We start from the raw sequence: 20,784 nt of genomic DNA on the forward strand, positions 1-20,784 counted from the left end.
CTACGCGCCCAGCCCTGTTACCACGGTGACGCTCTGGTCACGTGGCAGGTGGGGGCTAGGCTAGGCCTTCGGCGCAAAGCCAGCTCTCAGTCGCCCGGCCCTTACCACATGTTGAGGGAGAGGTGGAGTCACGGCTTTTTTGAGCCTGCGCCAAGTGGCCCACTTTCAGCTCCACCCCTACGCTTACATCCGGGCGACTGCCCCTGTGTGGGTAGTTGCTTGGGGATGGGGAGTGTAGCAAAAAGCGAACTGGAGGTGTTGGTTTTAGCTACGTGAAAGTTAAAACCTAAATGTTTGTTAATGATGAAAACACCACATAAAAAACGCCACTTCTCTTGATCAGGCATCCTGTAAACTAGCTATGGCTCCACCCTGCCATATACTTTGCTCCACCTCTCAGCCCTCATTGGTCAAAACTGCCGCCCGGCCGCCCTGACATTGGCCAGACCCGAGCCTGCCGCGTCCAATGGGCGGCGGCGCCGGCTTTCCCGCGGCCGTTTGCTCTTCTAGTGGGTCGTGGAGGCGGCGGCGGCGGTGGTGGCGGCGGTTGAGGGGTTGAAGAGCGTAACGGTCGCCCGGCTCCGGTAAGACGATGGCGGCCTTGGGGCCCGGAGGCTACGCGCGGAATGATGCAGTCGAGAAGCTGCCATCCGTGGCGGTCGGAGTTCCGATGAGGAGGGGCCAGTGCTCTCCACCCCCCGCTCCGCCGCTCTGTCTCCGGCGGCGGACACGACTCTCGGCGGCGCCGGAGGACACGGTGCAGAGTCGGGTGAGGAGCTGTTTGTCCTGCCCACCCCAGTTCCAGGGGCCTGATCCCGCCCTTAGGTCGTTGGCCCCGCCCTATCAGCCCTCAGCTTGTCCCCTCCCGCTCCTCTCCTACCCGCGTTGTCTCCTAGGTCCCGCCCGGTTAGCCAGGGCTACTCCCACTCTCCCGTCTGCTCCTACTCTCCGGTCTCCAACTCTCCCCGGTGCTGCCACCCTTCCTAGCCCGTTTCTCCCTTCCCCAAGGAGTGTATTTTAGTTCTAATCACCATCTACTCCCTCCTTCCTGCGTATCCCGTAAGTCATCTTTAGATGTCTCTCTGGGACCTTCCATTTTTGTTGACTTCGCCCTTCGCTTGATCTTTAGTGTCCCTACCATTGTTTAGTCCAGATACCTACCTACCTACCTCGTCTGTCGCTCAGCTGACTCCATCTTCTCTCCCCACCTGCCTTCTCTTTCCTTTTCCTTTTCCAGTGTGGAATTTTTATTACACATTGCCACCCCAAATTATGGAGACCCATGTGAGTAATTGCAAAATCTCACCAGCGGCTCCCTGTTGCGGTGTGGCGGGGGTGGGGGGTGGCGTACAGAACAGTTCCCTAACTCCTGAGAGAAACAAAGATTTTAAAGTAGGTAGAAGGAATGCCATTAGCACAGAAGCGATTTAAAAAATTGTTCTCCAACTTTCTGACCTACAAAGTCTGTTTTTATAAAATAGAAGCAACAGTAACCATACCATGGAGTTGCAGGGAGCAGAAATGAAATTGTGACTATGACCTGTTTGTCAGAGACCAGGTAGAGGATGGAAACATGGTAGATGCTGGTGGATCTTGTTCCTGCCACAAAGATTTCTGCTGCACTATGATTATATCACCCAATACTGGCTGCAAGGCCTGGTCACGTGGCCCCTGCCCATCTCTCTGGCCCTACATCCACTGTCTTCCCTTTTATCAACATTCAGTCACCCTAGCCTGCTTTCTGTTTTCCTGAGGCTAAAAGCTCTTTTCCACTTCCTAAGCATTTGCCAAGTCCTCTTGGTTTTTTGCAGCAGTCCACCTGGCTGGCTCCTCATCCCTCAAGTCTCAGACTGAATATCCCTACCTGGAAAAGCCTTCTTGAACTCCAGCCTAAGACAGACACCTACTTTAGTCTTTTACCTAGCATCCTGTACCTTGTATGTTCCTGAAAGTGCCTCGTGAGCTCTAAACTGTGTATAAAATAGATGAATAGCAATAGCAGTTTCAGAGAAGCGGTAAGCAATAGGGTTAAGCAGCTTCTGGACCCAGATTGCCTGGGCTTAAACCTTAATTATGTTCTTTTTTCTTTTCTTAAGATTTTATTTATTTATTTATTTTGAGAGAGAGAGAGAGCATGAGCGGGGGGCTGTGAGGTCCTGGGATCAAGCCCTGTCTGCTCAAAGTGGAGCCTGCTTCTCCCTCTCCCTCTGCCTGCCACTCTGCCTACTTATGTTCCCTCTCTCTTTCTCTGTCAAATAAATATATAAAATCTTCTTTAAAAATGACCATTATAGGGGCGCCTGGGTGGCTCAGTGGGTTAAGCCGCTGCCTTCGGCTCAGGTCATGATCTCAGGGTCCTGGGATCGAGTCCCACATCGGGCTCTCTGCTTGGCAGGGAGCCTGTTTCCTCCTCCTCTCTCTCTCTGCCTGCCTTTCTACCTACTTGTGATTTCTCTCTGTCAAATAAATAAATAAAATCTTTAAAAAAAAAAAAAAAAAAAAAAAAAAAAAAAAAAAAAAAAAAAATGACCATTATAGGGGCGCCTGGGTGGCTCAGTTGGTTAAGCAGCTGCCTTCGGCTCAGGTCATGATCCCAGCGTCCTGGGATCGAGTCCCACATCGGGCTCCTTGCTCAGCAGGGAGCCTGCTTCTCCCTCTGCCTCTGCCTGCCATTCTGTCTGCCTGTGCTCGCTCGCTCTCCCTCTCTCTCTCTCTCTGATGAATAAATAAAATCTTTAAAAAAATAAAAAATAAAAATGACCATTATTAAAAAAAAATGACCATTATAGAGGTGCCTGTGTGGTTCAGTTGGTTATGCGGCTTTCTTTGGCTCAGGTCATGATCCCACAGTCCTGGAATCCAGCCCTTCGTTAGGCTCCTTCTTCACTGGGGAAACTGCTTCTCCCTCTCCCTCGGACTGCTGCTCCACCTGCTTGTGCTCTTTCTCTCTCTATCTCTGTCAAATAAATAAATAAATGAAATAAAAATAAATTAAAAAATTTTAAATGACTATTATATTTTATTAATATCCAGTAATGCTGATTGACAGATATAAAAATGTTGTGAGTGCCATTGCCTGATTGCTTGGGTTAGAGTCCTGGTGCTGCTCCTTCCTGGATGGGTTACCTCTCTGAGCCTCTTTATATCCTCATCTGTAAGATGGAGATGGTGATGATGATGATGACCACATCACAGGGTTATAAGTCAGTTCAGCTGTAGGTATTTAAACAATTCCTAGCTCCTGGTAATTGCTCAAGAAGCCTGAGCTCTTATTATCCTCTGTTTGCCTCTCTCTTTTTTTTTTTTTTTTTTTTTAAGATTTTACTTATTTGACAGAGAGACATAGCGAGAGAGGGAACACAGCAGGGGGAGTGGAGTGGGAGAAGCAGGCTTCCTGCAGAGCTCTGCGGGAAGCCCGATGCAGGGCTCGATCCCAGGACCCTGGGATCATGACCTGAGCGGAAGGTAGATGCTTAACAACTGAGCCACCCAGGTGCCCAGTTTGCCTTTCATTTCTGAGGCGAAGGACTTGCTTGAGAATGTTTTACTTTGTAAAAAATTGGAAGCTAGTATATTCAGGATATGAAAATACCATAATTCTAATAGTCCATATTCTAAATAGTTCTAATCAACCATGTTGGAGATTTGCCCATTTAAATTGCTTTGCTTAAAGAATTTTTGAATTTTTTAAAGATTTTATTTATTTATTTGACAGAGAGAAATCACAAGTAGACGGAGAGGCAGGCAGAGAGAGAGGGAACAGGCTCTCTGCTGAGCAGAGAGCCCGATGCGGGACTCGATCCCAGGATCCTGAGATCATGACCTGAGCCTAAGGCAGTGGCTTAACCCACTGAGCCACCCAGGCGCCCCAAGAATTTTTGAATTCTAAATTTGACTCTTGTTTTTTTCCTTGTTGAACCTCTATACTGTGAATTTGTTGAGGGAACAGATGCTATCTACTCTTTTTTTTCTCCCCTAAGGCTATTTACTTGTTTTTTTTTTTTTTTTTTTTTTTAAGATTTTATTTATTTATTTGACAGAGAGAAATCACAAGTAGGCAGAGAGGCAGGCAGAGAGAGAGAGGAGGAAGCAGGCTCCCCGCTGAGCAGAGAGCCTGATGCGGGACTCGATCCCAGGACCCTGAGATCATGACCTGAGCCGAAGGCAGCGGCTTAACCCACTGAGCCACCCAGGCGCCCCAGTTTGACGTAGAGACAGAGAGCACAAGTAGGCAGAGCAGCAGGCAGAGGGAGAGGGAGGAGCAGTCTCCACTGAGCAGGAAGCCCGATGTGGGACTCGATCCCAGGACCCTGGGATCATGACCTGAGCTGAAGGTAGATGCTTAACTGATTGAACCACCCAGTTGCCCAATGGCATCTCATTCCAGAAACTAGCTGGGTTTGTAGCCCAACCAGGCAAACTGGGCACCTGAGTAGCTCAGTTGTTAATCCATTCTTGTTCCCTGCTGTCTCTCCTGCAGGGCCCGGGATACTGACTTTGGAGCCAGAGACTAGCTGGGTTTTAGCCCAACTTTGCCACTCCACAGGTGTGGGATTTTGAGTCTCAGTGACCTCATCTGTGGAAATTGTGCCTCCTTCTTTGGGTTGTTGTGGGGTTTCAAATCTTTCATCCATATAAAATTCTTAGGAACTTACTCAGAGGTCATCTTTTCAGTGAGGCCTTCTCTCCTTCCCTGCTTTATTTTTCTCTTTGCTCCTATCATCACCTGACATCTATTTTACATATTTGTTCTGTTTTTTATGTCCTCCATCCCATCACCACAAGAATGTGAGTTCCAGGAGGGCAGGGATTTTGTCTGTCTTCCTCACCATTCTGTGTCCTTCAGAGACATGTTGAGAAAAACAAATGTTAGCTGTTGGTAGCATGACTGTAGAAGCTCAGTTAGTGTTGGAGATCACAGGGACTAAATGGGTGACTGAGGCTCTGGTGCCATGAAGGACCTTCTGGGACAGGTCGTCCTGACTTGGACTTTTTTCCCACAGGTGTCACTTGAGAAGGTACTTGGCATCACAGCCCAGAACAGCAGTGGCCTAACCTGTGATCCCAGCACTGGCCACGTGGCCTACCTAGCAGGGTGAGTGCATGGGTGGGCTTTGGCTTTGCCATCTGTAGACTGCCGATAAGCTGCCCACCCCTGAGGGCTGTGGAGAGGATCCCGTGGGCCCATCAGTGTCTAGAGCGGTACCTGGCATGTGGTGAGCACGATGAAAGCCTTATTGTGACTGCAGGTGGGAGGTGGCAGCAATTCTGAGAAAGACCCAAGCTGTGGGGTCAGCAGCCTGGATTTGTGTCCCACCACCACCACGTGCTTTTCTGTGAGCACCTCCTTTTTCATCCGCAAAAGAGACCTAGTGACATCCTTCTCTTGGGTAGTAGAGAGGACTGAAAGATCTCCTCCTAACTGTTCATTCCACAAATACTGATCTAGCCTGGCCCTGTTCTAGGTACTGAAGGGACCCCTCCATGCCTATAGGGTAGGCCAGACGTGTAGTCATTCCTAAGGAACTGTACCTGTTATTCAGTCTTTGGGATGCAGTCCAGGGGTGGGCTCTTGAATCTGACTAGTATGTAGATTCATATCCCCACTCTGTCCCTGACCTGCTGGGTGGCCCGGGACAAAGGATTTTCCCTCTCTGGGCCTCAGGTTTCCTCATCTCTGAAAGGGGACTAAGATGTCCAACTTCCCCTGGCAGTTGTGAGGATTTATAGAGATTGAGCACATAACTCTTTACCAGCCCAGGGTCTGACAGAATAGTTACCACAGAGAAAGTGTTGGTTTCTGTTTCCGAATATATCATTAATAACGTGCAGCGCCCTATAATTCTCAGCATAGATATGTAGAGGGGGATGAGAGCCTCTTCTGTTCAGAGGGAGCCTTATTTATGTGTGGGCTTTTCCGCTGGGAATGGAATCGTCCCTGGACCCTAGCACTTCCTTTAGTTAAGGCACATTTCCCTCTTTCTCCCCAGCTGTGTGGTAGTGATTTTGAATCCTAAGGAGAACAAGCAGCAGCACATTTTTAACACTGCCAGGTAGGCTGGGCCCTGGGCATTGGGTGGGGGTGGGTCCGGGGTCCTGGCACCTACCCACTTCCCCACATTGCTTGGAAGCTCGTGGGTGGGCGACTAACTCATTCGCTTACATTCTGCTACATTCTGCTGCTTTGTGTGAGGTAGTGTTCCAGGTGCTGAGGACAGAGAGAGTCTCGGCTCTTGCAGAGCTGGCAGCTCAGCAGTGGTGACACTACAGCAGTAGGCAAATTACTAGCCAACCCTGACCATTGCTGTGGAGGAAAGAACGAGGATGTGTTAGGGCAGTTGTGCAGATGGAGAACGGTGGGGGAGATGGGAGCCATAACAGCAGGCCCAGGTTGGGCCTCCTGGAGGCTGAGACCAGAGAGAAATAACGGGGTGATCCTGTGAAAGTGTGGGGAGCGTCTAACAGGTAGAGGGAGCAGCAAGCAAAAAGGCCTGGCCATGGTTAAGAATCTTGGGGTGTTTTGAGGAGCAGCTGGGTGGTCCTGTGCCTGGAATGAAGGAGTGAGTGAGGGGGAGATGAGGCGGAATCAGAAGCCACTTCTGGGTATTGGTAATTTTTTAACTTTTTATATTGAAATAATTTTAGTCTTTAAAGAACAGTAGAAAGAATGCCTGTATACCTTTCACCCATTTTTCCCAAATGTTAACCTTTTACCACATTTGCTTTACCATTCTTGGTCTATATGCATGGTAATTTTTTTTTTCTTTCGGAACCATTCGAGAGTAAGCTGCCAACATGATGTCCTTGTACTGCTAACTCTTTCAGAGGGTGTTTCTGAGCTGGGGGGAGCATTATCCTTCAAAACCACAGTACGATCAGCAAAGGCAGGAAATTGAAATTGGTACATCACTACCATCTAAGCCTCTTTCAGGTTTTACCATTTATCCCAAGAATGTAGTTTTGTTTTTTTTCCAAGAATGTTCTTTATAGCAAAAGGATTCTGTCCAGGATCAAATGTTGCATTTAGTTGTCTCTTCAGGCTTTTTTAGTCTGAAGCAGTTTCTTCATCTGTTCTTGACTTTGATGACCTTGACACTTGAGGATTACAGGCCAGGTATTTTGTAGAATGCCCCAGCCTTTGGGCTTATCTGATGTTTCCTCATAGACTGAGGTTCTGTATCAGAAGGAAGATAGATGGTGATCTCTTTTGGTGTTCACTTGGGCCCTTGGTGAAGGTGGTATCTGCCAGACTTTCCCCCTGTGAAGCCTCTTTCCCTCTGGTGATTAGTGAGTATCTCATGGGGAGCGTCTCTCAAACAGCAGATATTACCCTGTTTCTCACCAAACTTTCATTCACGAGTCCTAGTGTGGCTTTGATGTTTTTCAAAGGCTCTGCAGGGAATTCCGATGCACAGCCAGGGCTCTGCCCAGTCGGATTAGGTAAGTCGGGAGGACTCCCCCATGTAGAGGTCTCCTCATCTCCAAATTGGCTAAGAGTCCTCACTTCCCAGAGTGCGCTTGAGGAATGAGGCCCATGATGCCCATATAGCATTTGCAGAGAGCCGGGCACAAGTTCAAGGCGGGCGACAGGTCAGGGGTGGCTTCAGACAACAGAACCCCATAGAAAGCATGGCTTCAAATGCAAGGGCGCACCTTTCTTGCACGAGTGAAGTCTAGAGGTGGGCACCCAGGTGGCCGGTGTGTCTGCAAGCATCAGGAACCCCGCCCCATCTGCCTGCCTGCCTGTTCTGTTGTGCCTTCTGTGAGGCTCCTGTTCTTGAGGCTGCCTCATGGTCCAAGATGGAGTTCTGGCTGTTGTGTCCTTGATTCAGAAGGGGAATGAGTGGGGATGAAGGCAAAGAGTTCCCTTGGAGAAGCTTTTCAGGAAATGGCACAGAGCATTTCAGTGTACCTGTGGTTGGCCAGAAGAAATTGTGTAGCTGTGTCTGTGTAGCTGCAAGAGAGGTGAGGAGATGCATTCGTGATGGGGCTGCAGCCTTCCTTTAAAACTCGGATTCTATCGGTGAGGAAGAGGGGCAGGTGGCCATCGGATGGGCAGCTTGCCTCGTCTGCCGCTGTGGGATCAATGAGAAGCCTCCAGAGTTGAAGCGATGATAATGAGAAGTGTTCTCTGAGGTCATCAAAACTCAGCATTTACTTATTATTTACACACAAAGTAACTCACATATGGGGGACAGTTACCAGACTATTAAGGAACACAGATAGAAGAGGGAGGGGAAAAGAAAACAGTGTGGTCTGGAAACCATGAAACTTGCTACCCAAAAAGTGTGTAAACTAGTCTGGTCGTTCAGTCCTTGCGTAGGCCAGAGAGAAACATGCTGATTGCTCATGGGTTTTCCAGAACACCTTGCAGGACTAACAGTGAACCACATGCTGCAGACTGTCTCGTGTACTGCCAGGACTTCAGCCATACCCCCAGAGTTAGGCTGGATTGCTACCATTTCCTGCACCTGAATTTCTCAGGGTTACAGGGTGGGTGGGGTCTTAGGGAGCCCTACCACTCCTGAGGGAGAGGAAAGGAAGGTCCCTGTCCAGTGACCGTCCTGTCTGGGTTGGGGCCTTTGCTTTTACCCCCATTTCCCTGGACCACTGACCCTCTTCTGGCAGCAGAGAATGCAAGGGATGCACAGTGTGCTCTTCTGGGCACACAGGCAGCGCTGGCTCCATGGGAGCGGCTGGCACTTGCCTCTCCTCTTAAGGCTTGGAGGCAGAGAGTGGGCAGAGTTCTGTGAGCACAGCCAGACAGGGGTGTGACTGCCTACCCGCCTTGGAACCAGTGACCAGCCCCTTTCCTTACCCCTAGGAAGTCTCTGAGTGCTCTGGCCTTCTCCCCTGATGGAAAGTACATAGTGACGGGGGAGGTGAGTTGTGATGGTGATTGAGTGGTTGGGGAGGGATCTTGGGGTCATTCTTTCTACCCCTCAGGAGGCCTGGGACATCCCTAGAATAGTTTATACCCAGGCCAGAAAGCACCGTGGCAGATGGGGGAGGCAGCTTTTGGATACATCCTGGGGCAATGCCAGTTTCAGCCCTAATAGCCCTTCTAGCCCCCGCCTGGTGCAGAACCTATCAGCAGTCATGGCCCCACCTTCCCCAGAACGGGCACAGGCCTGCTGTGCGCATCTGGGACATGGATGAGAAGAGTCAGGTGGCAGAGATGCTGGGCCACAAGTACGGCGTGGCCTGTGTGGCCTTCTCCCCCAATATGAAGCACATTGTGTCCATGGGCTACCAGCACGACATGGTACTCAACGTCTGGGACTGGAAGGTGAGATAACTGGTGGGTGTGTGGGCAGCCAGAGCACCCTGAGGCTTAGGCATTGAGCAAACTAAATGAGATAATTTGGTGAAGTGTTCATTTATCCAGAAAATATTTATTGAGCACATACTGAATGCTGATCCCTGTTCTAGACACTTACTATAAGGCATATGACAAGCTCTCAACTAGTGGAATTATTTTCATATCAACCAGCTATGACCTTGAGCAAGTGACTTGACTTCTCTGTAAGTCTCTTTCCTCACCTGTAAGATGGATATGCGGGCATCTATCTCATTGAGTTGTGAAAATTCAGTGAACTGTTATGTGCTGGAAGGCTGCACTTTGGAATAGCTAGGGGAGGACTTGGAGGTAGCAGACGTGGGTACCAAATCCTGGCTCTGTTCATTACCTGCTGTGTGACCTTAAGCGCATAACACCACCTCTCTGAGCCTGGCAGAGGTGGGGAGAAGCACCTTCCACATAGGACTTTCGAGATGATTTCATGCTGTTAAGGCTCAGCCACGTGTGAGCTGTAGAGCTTGGACTCTTGGGGAGAGCTCTGGAGCTTACACATGGAAACCTTTCCAAGCCTCAAGTCTCCTCTGTCACTGGAGGGCCCAAAGAAAACTGACTTGGAGCAGGAAAGGTTAAGGAGATGCAGGGCTGAGGGCAAAGGCACAAATGGTCCAATGGACGGGTGCTGGCATGAACTTGTCTGCATTGATTTTTCCAGAAGGACATTGTGGTGGCTTCCAACAAGGTATCGTGCAGGGTCATCGCCCTCTCCTTCTCAGAGGACAGCAGCTATTTTGTCACTGTAGGGAACCGGCACGTGAGGTTCTGGTTCTTGGAAGTCTCCACAGAAGCAAAGGTAGGTTTCTGCCCCTGCTCCCTTAGCCAGGCCCGGGAAGTAACCATTAGGGGCGGTGTGGACTCCTGTTTCTATTTGAGATTTGAAGGTGATAACCTCAAAGGTTGTCTGGCCTCTGGTTCAGCTTCTGCTTCCAGGCCTGCTCTTTAGGTGCTGTCAGGCCCTGCTGGGAAATCCACCCCCGCCCACCCTCTCACCCCACTACCCCCAACCCCCAGCACTGACCCTGGGGCCAGACCTCTTTCCTGGACTGCTGCCTCCCAGAGTCTCTGCCTGGAAGTGTGTGTTCTGTTTTTCTCTTCCCTTCTCCATTTGGAGGAATGTCTTAGAGTCTTTTGTTTAGGTATGTGTCATAGTCGCTGGTCAGGAGAGTCCCATTGCGACCTTGCTGGGATCTAGGCCATGTGGACAGTGTCTTCCTGTGCCCTGCTGTGCCTCCAGGTGACAGGTACTGTGCCCCTCGTGGGGCGCTCAGGGATCCTGGGTGAGCTGCACAACAACATCTTCTGTGGCGTGGCTTGTGGCCGGGGCCGGATGGCAGGCAGTACCTTCTGTGTGTCCTACTCAGGCCTCCTTTGCCAGTTCAACGAGAAGAGGGTGCTGGAGAAGTGGATCAACCTAAAGGTACCCCGCCCTCCCTCCCTCCCTGCCGTCAGTGGGGAAAACATTCTTCCCAGGACACGTGTCTCCAGGAACACTCAGTAATATCCCTGCCTCGTAGTTGATCCCACTAGATCTGGGTTTGACTCCTCAGAGGTTCTGCTCATGAGACTCTGGGTGAGTGACTCTCCCTTTCCGAGCCTCAGTTTCCTCATCTGTAAAATGGAAATCCTGCTGTCCACCCCACAGACTTGATCAGGGAGTCCCATGAAGTAAAATATAGAAGGCACGCAGCATGGTGCCCGGTACCCTGTGATGGGCTCAACGTTACAGTTGCTCTCCCATCACTGTTTGATGAGCACTCTTGGCTGGTGGGAGGACTACATCTTTTTTTTTTCTAACCTAAGGTATTACTGATTTCATTTTTTAGTCAAAAAAGAGCTGTATTAAAAATACATAACCTTTTACATTAAAGGATGATCTAGCTATAAATTGCAGAACCACTTTTCTTCAGGATCCGAGGGTTTGAATCCAAACCGTTTTCTTGTTCTGAGACTGGATGGCAGGAACATCATGATTTTCCCTCCTTTTCCTCCCCCTGCTCTTGTGGCTCCCCTCCAGAGCTCACCTTTAGGGCTAAAAGCGCAGTGTCAGGCTTCTAGAATTCTAGAAGAATTCAGAGTTTCATCTGTTTTTCCTAGTTGGTTAAACATTTTTTCCTCCTCATTTGAATCCTCTTTCTAGAACTTCAGCTGTTTAAGCAAGTCCAAAGCTTTTGACAGATGGATGGTTAGCCCCTGAGCAGTTGTCTTATGCTCAACTGCTCAACAGCAGTTGTCATGCTTAATGACTTATAAATTAAGTCCCTCTCGATCTGGAAAAGCTCTTCCAGTCTGCATCCACAGGTCTGGCCCTTGCTGCCCCTTCCATGTGTGTATCCTGGTAGGATAGATCACCCAAAAGTCTTTCCTGTAAACGGTCTCATTTTTCTGTGTTGCTCTGAAGTCTAAGCTCCATGAAATTGTTTTTAAACAGTAGAGAATAAACTGTAAGCGTCCGATCCCACCCTGGAGCTGCAGGCTCCCTTTCCGAAGTCCCAGCCTGCTGCACAGATGATCCCCCATGCACAGCTGAGTTCCTCTGTAGACACCGATGACAGTTCTGTCGCCATTTGTGCCTCTGCCTGCTGGCACATTTCCTTCAGTAGTGACAGCCATATCCTGATTCCAAAAGTTTAAAATTTGCTGAAATGGACTTCTTAGGCCCAGGGAACTCTAAGGCTTCTCTGGAGGCTGATGCCTGCTCTCTTAGTCCCTATGTCTCTGCACTAGGCCACGTGGAGCACCACGTCCACTTGGGTCCCCTTTGCCTCCACAGGTTTCCTTATCCTCCTGCCTCTGTGTCAGCCAGGAGCTCATCTTCTGCGGCTGCACAGATGGGATCGTCCGCATCTTCCAGGCCCACAACCTGCAATATGTCACGAACGTGCCCAAACCACATTACCTGGGAGTGGACGTGGCTCAGGGCCTAGAGCCCAGGTACTGCCCGGCAGAGGGTGGGGGTGGGGCTTCCAGATTCATGTATCCGCCTGGCCAGCCCTGGGCTGGAAGGATAGAGCCAGAACAAGGCAGCAAAATCTCTGCCATCATGAAGTCTGTGGTCTGGTGAGGAAGCTTGATGCTAAACAATTATACAAACAAGGTCATTTCAGAGAGTCCTAAGTGCTTCAGTGACATAAACCAGGAAGGAAAGTGCCTGGGGTGGGGCTGTGTGGGCTGGAAGCCAGAGGAAGTCTCTCGTGAGGAGGAGCCAGCTATGTGGGGAGGTGGGTCCTGAGAGCAAGTGTAAAGACCGAAGGGCAAAAGGCCCTGGGTTTGGCATGTAGCAGGAACAGCCAGGGGCTGTATGGCAGGAGCCTAGGGTGCCAAGGGAGGATGTTAGGAGACAAGTCTGAACATTGATAGAGGCTGGCGGGGGGAACTTATAGTCTCTTCTGAGGTCAATGGGCAGCCCCCAGAGATTTCAGGCGTTGGAGTTAGTTGTATGGTCAGCCATAAGCATTAGATCCCTCTGGCTGCCATGTTGAGAGCGGGTGGAAGGGCTGAGCTGTGGTGTATCTTTGTTGTAAGGCTGTTGCGGGGGAGCGGCTACCTAACCAGGGGCTGCTGGGGCTGCCTCTTTTCCAAGTGACCCACAGTGTTGTGTCACAGTGGCCAGGTTGCCCAGCTCTGCCACCTTTGCTGTGTGTGCTTTCATTTCCTCATCTGTGAACTTTAGTACTGACCTTTCCTGGAGACTGGGAACTCGGTGTAGCTAAAGCTGTCAGATCGACCCATAGTAAGAGCTCAGTAAACTGTAGCCTTTGCAGGGAGGCCCCAGGCCAGGGGACAGCTCCCCAGCCCCCCAGCATAGGGATATTTGGTCATGTGTTGGTGGGGCTAATGAGAGAGAACTAAGGTACGTGCCCATTATCTTCCCTGCTCAGAGAGAGGTGAGTGAGAGAGGGTGGACAAAATGAGCAGAGGTGAAAATTCAGATGTTCTCAGGGGCCAGGCAGAAGCTTCCAGTTTACAACCTCTGTACTAGAAGCAAAAGCAAAGGAAGCAGGGAGGGAGGAGAGAGACGTAGAGTTGGAACGGAATTAACATAAGAGATGACATTGTCAGGGAAGAGGCAGCTCGGAGTGTCACTACTCACGCTGACATTGATGGTGACTGATGACCCATGTGGTCTTGTTAGCTTCCTCTTCCGCAAGAAGGCAGAAGCAGTCTACCCAGATACAGTGGCACTGACCTTCGACCCCATCCATCAGTGGCTGTCTTGCGTGTATAAGGACCACAGCATCTACGTCTGGGATGTCAAAGATATCAACAAAGTAGGCAAGATGTGGTCAGAGCTCTTCCACAGCTCCTACGTCTGGAACGTGGAGGTGAGCCCCTCTTTTCGGACCTCTTCCCCTGCTCAGCTCCCATCCGGAGCTTAGCTGGGGAAAGCTTCTGCAGTTTGGGGAACCCATTCAGCCCTTCCTTCACAAGATAGCCATGGCCCCCAGATTGATACCAGATGCTGTTCGAGGTGCTGGGGACACAGCTGGGAAGGAAACTGACAACGGCTCTGCCCTGCTGGAGCTCACATTTGGGCAGGAAAGTAAACTCACACATGTCATCGGTAAATAGCCAAGCGGCACTACCTCTCCAAAGACAAAGAAAACCGTTTAAGGAAAAGGGACCAAAGGTGCTATTCTAGAGAGGAGACTGATCGGGGAAGGCCTGTCTGAGGACAAGACATTCAAGCAGAGACCTGCAGAAGGCGAGGGGCAGAGGCAGGCAGCCATGCGGGAGAAGGGCGGCAGGAGCCTGTGGACCTCGGGGAGCGCGCTGTGGAGGGCCATTTGTGTAGCTTAGTGCTTTTTCAAGTGCTGAAGTTTTCTGGGAGTGAGTCTTTGGGGTGTTTTCATTCTCTACAGCTGTTCTAAGTTTTCCCTGCAAATAAGACAACTGGTAATTGTAGAATAATTGTATTCTACCTCCCCCTGCCCCTGAAAATTTCTTACTGTTGTTGGAGCGTTTGTCCTGGAGAAGTTATTTTCAGTGGCCCAAGTCAGAAGGGGGAGCAATAACTTGATCCTTTTGAATAAGCATCATTCAGCCCTTTGCCTGCGACTGCTTGACTCCCGTCTGCCTTCACGGATCTGACGTTTCTGCCGACAGCACTTTTCTCACTTAACAAGAATGTTTTTTAAAGAACTTTAAAATTTTATATATAAAATATTCTCCTTGGAAAAAAGGTGAAATATTACAAAGCTAAAGTCTATCTTGATCACCTCCCCACCCCACAAACCCTCACCTTTGTTATTTATTATGTTCTTTCAGTTCATTTCCTTGCATCTGCCTGTTATTTGTATATATCTGTTTCCTCAACAGAAATATCTGTGGGTGCATCTTTTCATCAGTTCTGGAAAGAATAGCCAGGACAGATTTAAAAATTGCCTCTACCCCATTCTTCCTCTTCTTCTGCAACTCCTAATGTCCTACCTCTCTATCCTTCATATTTGTTTAAAATAACCGAGATCTAGAAATCCACACGAAGGAATGTACAATTTATTGATTATTGTTAGCAGCTGTTGATTGATCAATGCCTAGATCCATTTACTCCTTGGGGGTTGCAATATGGTGATATTCTAATTCTATCATTTCTTTTTATTAGTTGGACTACTTATATGAAGAAACACTTCCCCTCATCTACCATTTGGTTACCCAGTGGTACACTTCATATAGGAAAGGCAGGATAAATGCTTGATTCTTTCCCTTTACTTACCAGTTTTCAAGATAATGAATTGGTTCCCTGTTCTCTAAAGGTAACTAGTTGTTTTTATTTAATATCATTATATACTCATATATGTAAATATATTGGAATATATTTTAATCCATTACAATTATTAACATTATTGAAGCTCAAATTGTCCCATCTTTGACCAGTGGTAGCCTCTTCTAGTTGGCTCCTGAGTCCTTTGGACATGACCCCAACAGTCTTTCTTTGGGAGCTACCTTGCTATTTGAGATGACAAGATGTTCCAGCCTCATCTTGTACATTTCTTATCCCAGACCTAGAATCAACCATTTCTTAAAGAAGCCCTGTGTTTTGTTTTCAGTTTGACTTGGTATTTCAAATTCACAGTCTTGAATGCCAGGGGTGCTCATAGGTATTGAATTGATGCTTCCGGAATGCTAAAGACATGGGGGATGATGGAATTAGAATATCCCCGTTAATCATTTACTTATTCCCACACTATAGCTACAACAGTCTAAGAATGGCAATTACTCGATTTTGAAAAGAGTTAAAACAATTTTTTTGCATATGTTCTCTCCATTCTCCCCCATTTTTAAAAAATATATCTATGTGATCTGATCATGTAGCTATTATATACCATATTGTCTCCCTTATGACCCCATTTTTTTAGGGGGGGTGTAAGTGTACACATGTATTATGGTGAAGTACACATAGCATAAAATTTGCCATTTAAACCCTTTAATATTTTTTTTGAGAGAGAGAAAGCATGTGCACGCATCCATGCATGCACAGGTTGAGGAAAAGGGGCAGAGGGAGAGGGAAAGAGAGAATCTTAAGCAGACTCCAAGCTCAGTGCAGAGCCCAACTCAGGGCTTGATCTCACCACCCTGAGATCATGACCTGAGCCCAAATCAAGAGTCAGACACTTAACTGACTGAGCCACCCAGGTGCCTCTAAATCATGTTAAAATGTACAGTTCAGTGGCATTTAGTATATTCATGATGTTGTACAACCATCCCTACTATCTAGTTCTGGAACATTTTCATCACCCCAAAAGGAAACACTGTACCTGTTAAGCAATCACTCCCTCTTCCCACTCTCCCAGCCCTAATCTGCTTTCTATCGCTATGGATTTGCTTGTTCTGAATATTTCGTACAGATGGAATAATAGAATATGTGGACTTTGTGTCTGGCTTCTTTCGTTTAGTATGTTTTCAAGGTTTATCCATGTTATAACATGTTTCAGTGCTTCATTCATTTTTAAGGTTGAATAATATTCCATTGTGTGGATATACCACATTTTGTTCATCTGTTCATCACTTGATGGACATTTGTGTTGTTTCCACCTTTTGGCTATTATGAATAGTGCTGCTCTGGACATTCATGTACAAGCTTTGTTTGATTATCTGCTTTCAGTGCTTTTAGGTCTATACCCGTGAGCAGAACTGCTGGGTCATAATGGTAATTCCGTGTAGCCTTTTGAGGAACCACTAAACTTTTCCATGGCTGCACCATTTTTAGATTCCTCCTCCTTTTTTTTTTTTTAAAAAGCAATTTCACGTGTGCCTTGAACTCACAACCTTGTGATCAAGAGTTGCAAACTTCCAACTGAGCCAGCCAGGGGCTCCTCACCATTTTACATTCCCAGCAATGATGTATGAAGATTCCAGTTTCTCTGCATCCTTACCAACATTAGTTTTTTGTTTTTTGCTTTTAAATTATAGCGATCTTAGTGTTTGTGAAGAGATACTATGTTGTGGTTTTGACTTGCATTTCTCTAATTGTTAATGGTGTAGTTGAGCATCTTTTCATGTACCCGTTGCTAATTTGTATAGCCTTGGAGAAATAGATTTTCAAATTTTTTGCCTGTTTTTTACTTAGGTTGTTTGTATTTTTGCTGTTGAATTATAAGATTCTTAATATATTCTGGATACCAGACCCTCATTAGATATGTGCTTTGCAGATATTTTCTCTCATTCTCTGTTATCTTTTCACTGTTTTTTTTTTAAAGATTTTATTTATTTGTTTGACACAGAGAGAGAGATCACAAGTAGGCAGAGAGAGGGGGAAGCAGGCTTCCCACTGAGCAGAGAGCCAGATGTAAGTCTCGATCCCAGGACCCTGAGACCATGACCTGAGCCGAAGGCAGAGGCTCAACCCACTGAGCCACCCAGGTGCCCCATCTTTTCACTTTTTTGATGGTATCCTTTGGTGTACAAAGGATTTTAATTTTGATGGAGTCTGAGTTATCTGTTATAACTAACAAACAATTGCCAAATCCATGATTATGAAGATTTGTTTTTCTTTTAAGACTTTTAAAAGTTTTATTATTTTAAGGGTACCTGGGTGGCTCAGTAATTTAAGTGTGTCCAACTCTTGATCTTAGCACAAGTCTTGATCTCAGGGTCATGAGTTCAGACCCTGTGTTGGGCTCCACACTGGGTGTGGAACCTATTTAAAAAGTTTTAATGTTTTAGCTCTTTCAATTAAGTCTTTGATCTCTTTTGAGATAATTTTTGTGTATCCTTGAAGCAGAGGTCCAACATCATTATTTTGTATATGGATATATAGTTCAAGCACCATTTATTGAACAGACTATTCTTTCCCCATTGGATAATCTTGGCACACTGGTTGAAAAGCAATTGACCATAGATATATGGGTTTATTTTGTATTCTCAATTATATTCCACTGATATAGGTCTATCTATATGCCAGGAGTACATTTTTTTAAATTATTGTAGCTTTGTAGTAAGTTTTGAAATGAGGAAGTATGTTTCCAACAACTTTGTTCTTCTTTATCAATATTTGTTTGACTGTTTGGGGTCCCTTATAATTCCATATGAATTTTAGAATCATCTTTTCCATTTCTGGGGAGGGAAAAAAAGACTTTTTCTCCATTTTAATCTTTATTTTCTTCTTCCTGCCAGCTTTTGGTTTAATTGCTTTTGCTTTTCTAGTTCCTTCGGTGAGACTTTATTGATTTGAGATTTTTTTTTTAGGTTTGTTATTTTTATTTTGAGAGAGGTTTGTGTGGTGGGGGAGGTGGTGGGCAGAGGGAGAGAGAATCCTAAGTAGACTGATTGCAGAGCTGATTGCAGAGCTCACCGTGGGGCCCTATCCATGACCCCAAGATCACAACCTGAGCCAAATCCTAGAGTTGGACCCTTAACCAACTGAGCCACACAAGCACTCCTAAGATCTTTTTTTTTTTTTTTAATTTATTTTGTGGGGAGAGAGAGAGCACAAGCAGGGGAAGGGGCAGAGAGAGAAGCAGACCCCTTGCTGACCAGGGAGCATGATCCCAGTACCCTGGGATCATGACCTGAGCCAAAGCTAGACACTTGACAAACTGAGCCACCCAAGCGCCTCAACCGTCTTTTTTTTTTTTTTTTTTTAAGATTTTATTTATTTATTTGACAGACAGAGATCACAAGGAGGCAGAGAGACAGGCAGAGAGAGAGGAGGAAGCAGGCTCCCTGCTGAGCAGAGAGCCCGATGCGGGGCTCGATCCCAGGACCCCGGGATCATGACCTGAGCCGAAGGCAGAGGCTTTAACCCACTGAGCCACCCAGGCACCCCTCAACCGTCTTTTTTAATGTAGGCATTTACAGCCATAAATTTCCCTCTGAGCATTGCTTTTGCATCATGCCATAATTTTGGTATATTGTGTTTTCATTTTCATTTGTCTCAGAGTATTTTCTAATTTCTTCTTAATTTCTTCCTTGACCTATTGATTGTTTAAGAGTGTATGGTTTAATATTCATGTATTTGTTAATTCTCCAAATTTCCTTGTTATTTGTAATTTCATTCTTTTTTTTTTTTTTAAGATTTTATTTATTTATTTGAGAGAGACAGTGAGAGAGAGCATGAACGAGGAGAAGGTCAGAGAGAGAAGCAGACTCCCCATGGAGCTGGGAGCCCGATGCGAGACTCGATCCCGGGACTCCAGGATCATGACCTGAGCCAAAGGCAGTCGTCCAACCAACTGAGCCACCCAGGCGTCCCTGTAATTTCATTCTAATTGTGGTTGGAGAAGATTGTATGATAACAGTCTTTTAAAATATATTGACTTGGGGGTGCCTGGGTGACTCAGTGGGTTAAAGCCTCTGCCTTCGGCTCAGGTCGTGATCCCAGGGTCCTGGGATCGAGCCCGGCATCAGGCCCCCTGCTCAGCAGGGAGCCTGCTTTCCTTCCTCTCTCTGCCTGCCTCTCTGCCTACTTGTGATTTCTGTCAAATAAATAAATAAATAAATTTTTTAAAGGTGATTAATTAATTTTTTTAGAAAAGGTTGATTCTGAAAGTTTTTTCCAGCTGAAGATTGCTTTGGTGGAAAGATAGATTTTTGGAGCTCTCTGCTTGCCATTTTCAGCAATGTCACTTGACACACATTTACTCCTTGTTCTCCAAGTAACTGCATCCTTTTATATTGACATCTCTAGTTGTTTTTGTTGTTCAGAGCTCATTCTTTAGAAGATTTAACAGGAACAGTTCATGGGACAATGTTTTCTGAGTTTTTGCATTGGGTGAGCTTATATTTGCCCTTCATACTTGAAAGTCACCCCTGCTGGATAGAAAATGCTTGGCTCATATTTTCTTCCTGTCTATGTTAAATATGTTGTTTTATTTTCTTATAGTTATTGAAATGTCTGATGGTTTTTCTTTTAAGTCACTTGCTGTGTTTCCCTAGAAGCCCAAAAGATTTCTTTTACTTTTAAGTCTAGTAATCTTACTCTAGAGTGTGTCTTGGTATTGGTTTTTTTTAGGTAGACATATTGCTGCAGTATACATTTTAGTATTTTTTTCTTTTCCCTTGATTTGGTTTTCTTCAGAAATTTCTATTATCTGTATGTTGGATCTTATTTGCCTAGCTCCAATATTGTCACTTTTTCTCAAATCCTTTTAGTTTCTTTCATTTCTCTTTGATTTTTTTCCCAAAGATTTATTTATTTATATGACAGAGATCACAGGTAGGCAGAGAGGCAGGCAGAGAGACCGGGGGAAGCAGGCTCCCTGCTGAGCAGAGAGCCTGATGAAGGGCTCGATCCCAGGACCCTGAAATCATGACCTGAGCCGAAGGCAGAAGCCTAATCCATTGAGCCACCCAGGTGCCCCAATTTCTCTTTGATTTTTAATAATTTCCCCCCTTTTATGTATTTCTTCATGCCTTACATTTTGAGTTTATTCACTTTTGGATTCCTTCTCATTTGGCTTTTAATTTTAATATGATTTCTCATTTATTTCTAACTCTTAGAATTCTGTCATTTTATTTCTGAGTTTTCTAATTGTGATTTAGGTTGCTTTTCATATCTCATCACTTTCTTAATGTCTTTTAGCTTATTTTGAAATAGTTACAGTTTTTGTGGGGTGCCTGGGTGGCTCAGTGGATTAAATCCTTTGTCTTCAGCTCAGGTCATGATCCCAGGGTCCTGGGATTGAGCCCCACATCGGGCTCTCTGCTCAGCAGGGAGCCTGCTTTCTCCTCTCTCTCTCTCTCTCTCTCTCTGCCTGCCTCTCTGCCCACTTGTGATCTCCGTCTGTCAAATAAATAAATAAAAATCTTGAAAAAAGAGAAAGTTACAGTTTTGATTTGTTTTGTAGAAATAGGTTTCTTGTGTGCTTTCTTTTCCTCTTGTTTTAAAGGGTAACTTTGTTTGGAACTTAAGTATTGTCCTTTTTTTTGTTTTCATTTTTATGTAATATTAGCTTTTCTGAATTTTTAGAAATTCACAGGGCAGTTCACAG

General features: G+C 46.5%; 1 protein-coding gene across 1 annotated transcript in view; it reads left to right on the top strand.

Annotated features, from left to right (window-relative positions):
* The first annotated feature begins 489 nt into the window (after positions 1-489).
* Positions 490-20,784, top strand: part of WDR62 (WD repeat domain 62) — a 44,620-nt gene continuing 24,325 nt past the window's right edge. The window contains exons 1-9 of the mRNA XM_059151415.1: positions 490-769; positions 5,004-5,095; positions 5,991-6,053; positions 8,825-8,882; positions 9,119-9,289; positions 10,014-10,151; positions 10,593-10,775; positions 12,129-12,289; positions 13,491-13,680. Of these exons, the coding sequence (XP_059007398.1) occupies positions 593-769; positions 5,004-5,095; positions 5,991-6,053; positions 8,825-8,882; positions 9,119-9,289; positions 10,014-10,151; positions 10,593-10,775; positions 12,129-12,289; positions 13,491-13,680 (1,233 nt within the window). The 5' untranslated portion in view covers positions 490-592. The remainder of the gene's footprint in view (positions 770-5,003; positions 5,096-5,990; positions 6,054-8,824; positions 8,883-9,118; positions 9,290-10,013; positions 10,152-10,592; positions 10,776-12,128; positions 12,290-13,490; positions 13,681-20,784) is intronic.

Source organism: Mustela lutreola, chromosome 16 (assembly GCF_030435805.1).
Source record: "Mustela lutreola isolate mMusLut2 chromosome 16, mMusLut2.pri, whole genome shotgun sequence".
Lineage (NCBI taxonomy): Eukaryota > Metazoa > Chordata > Mammalia > Carnivora > Mustelidae > Mustela > Mustela lutreola.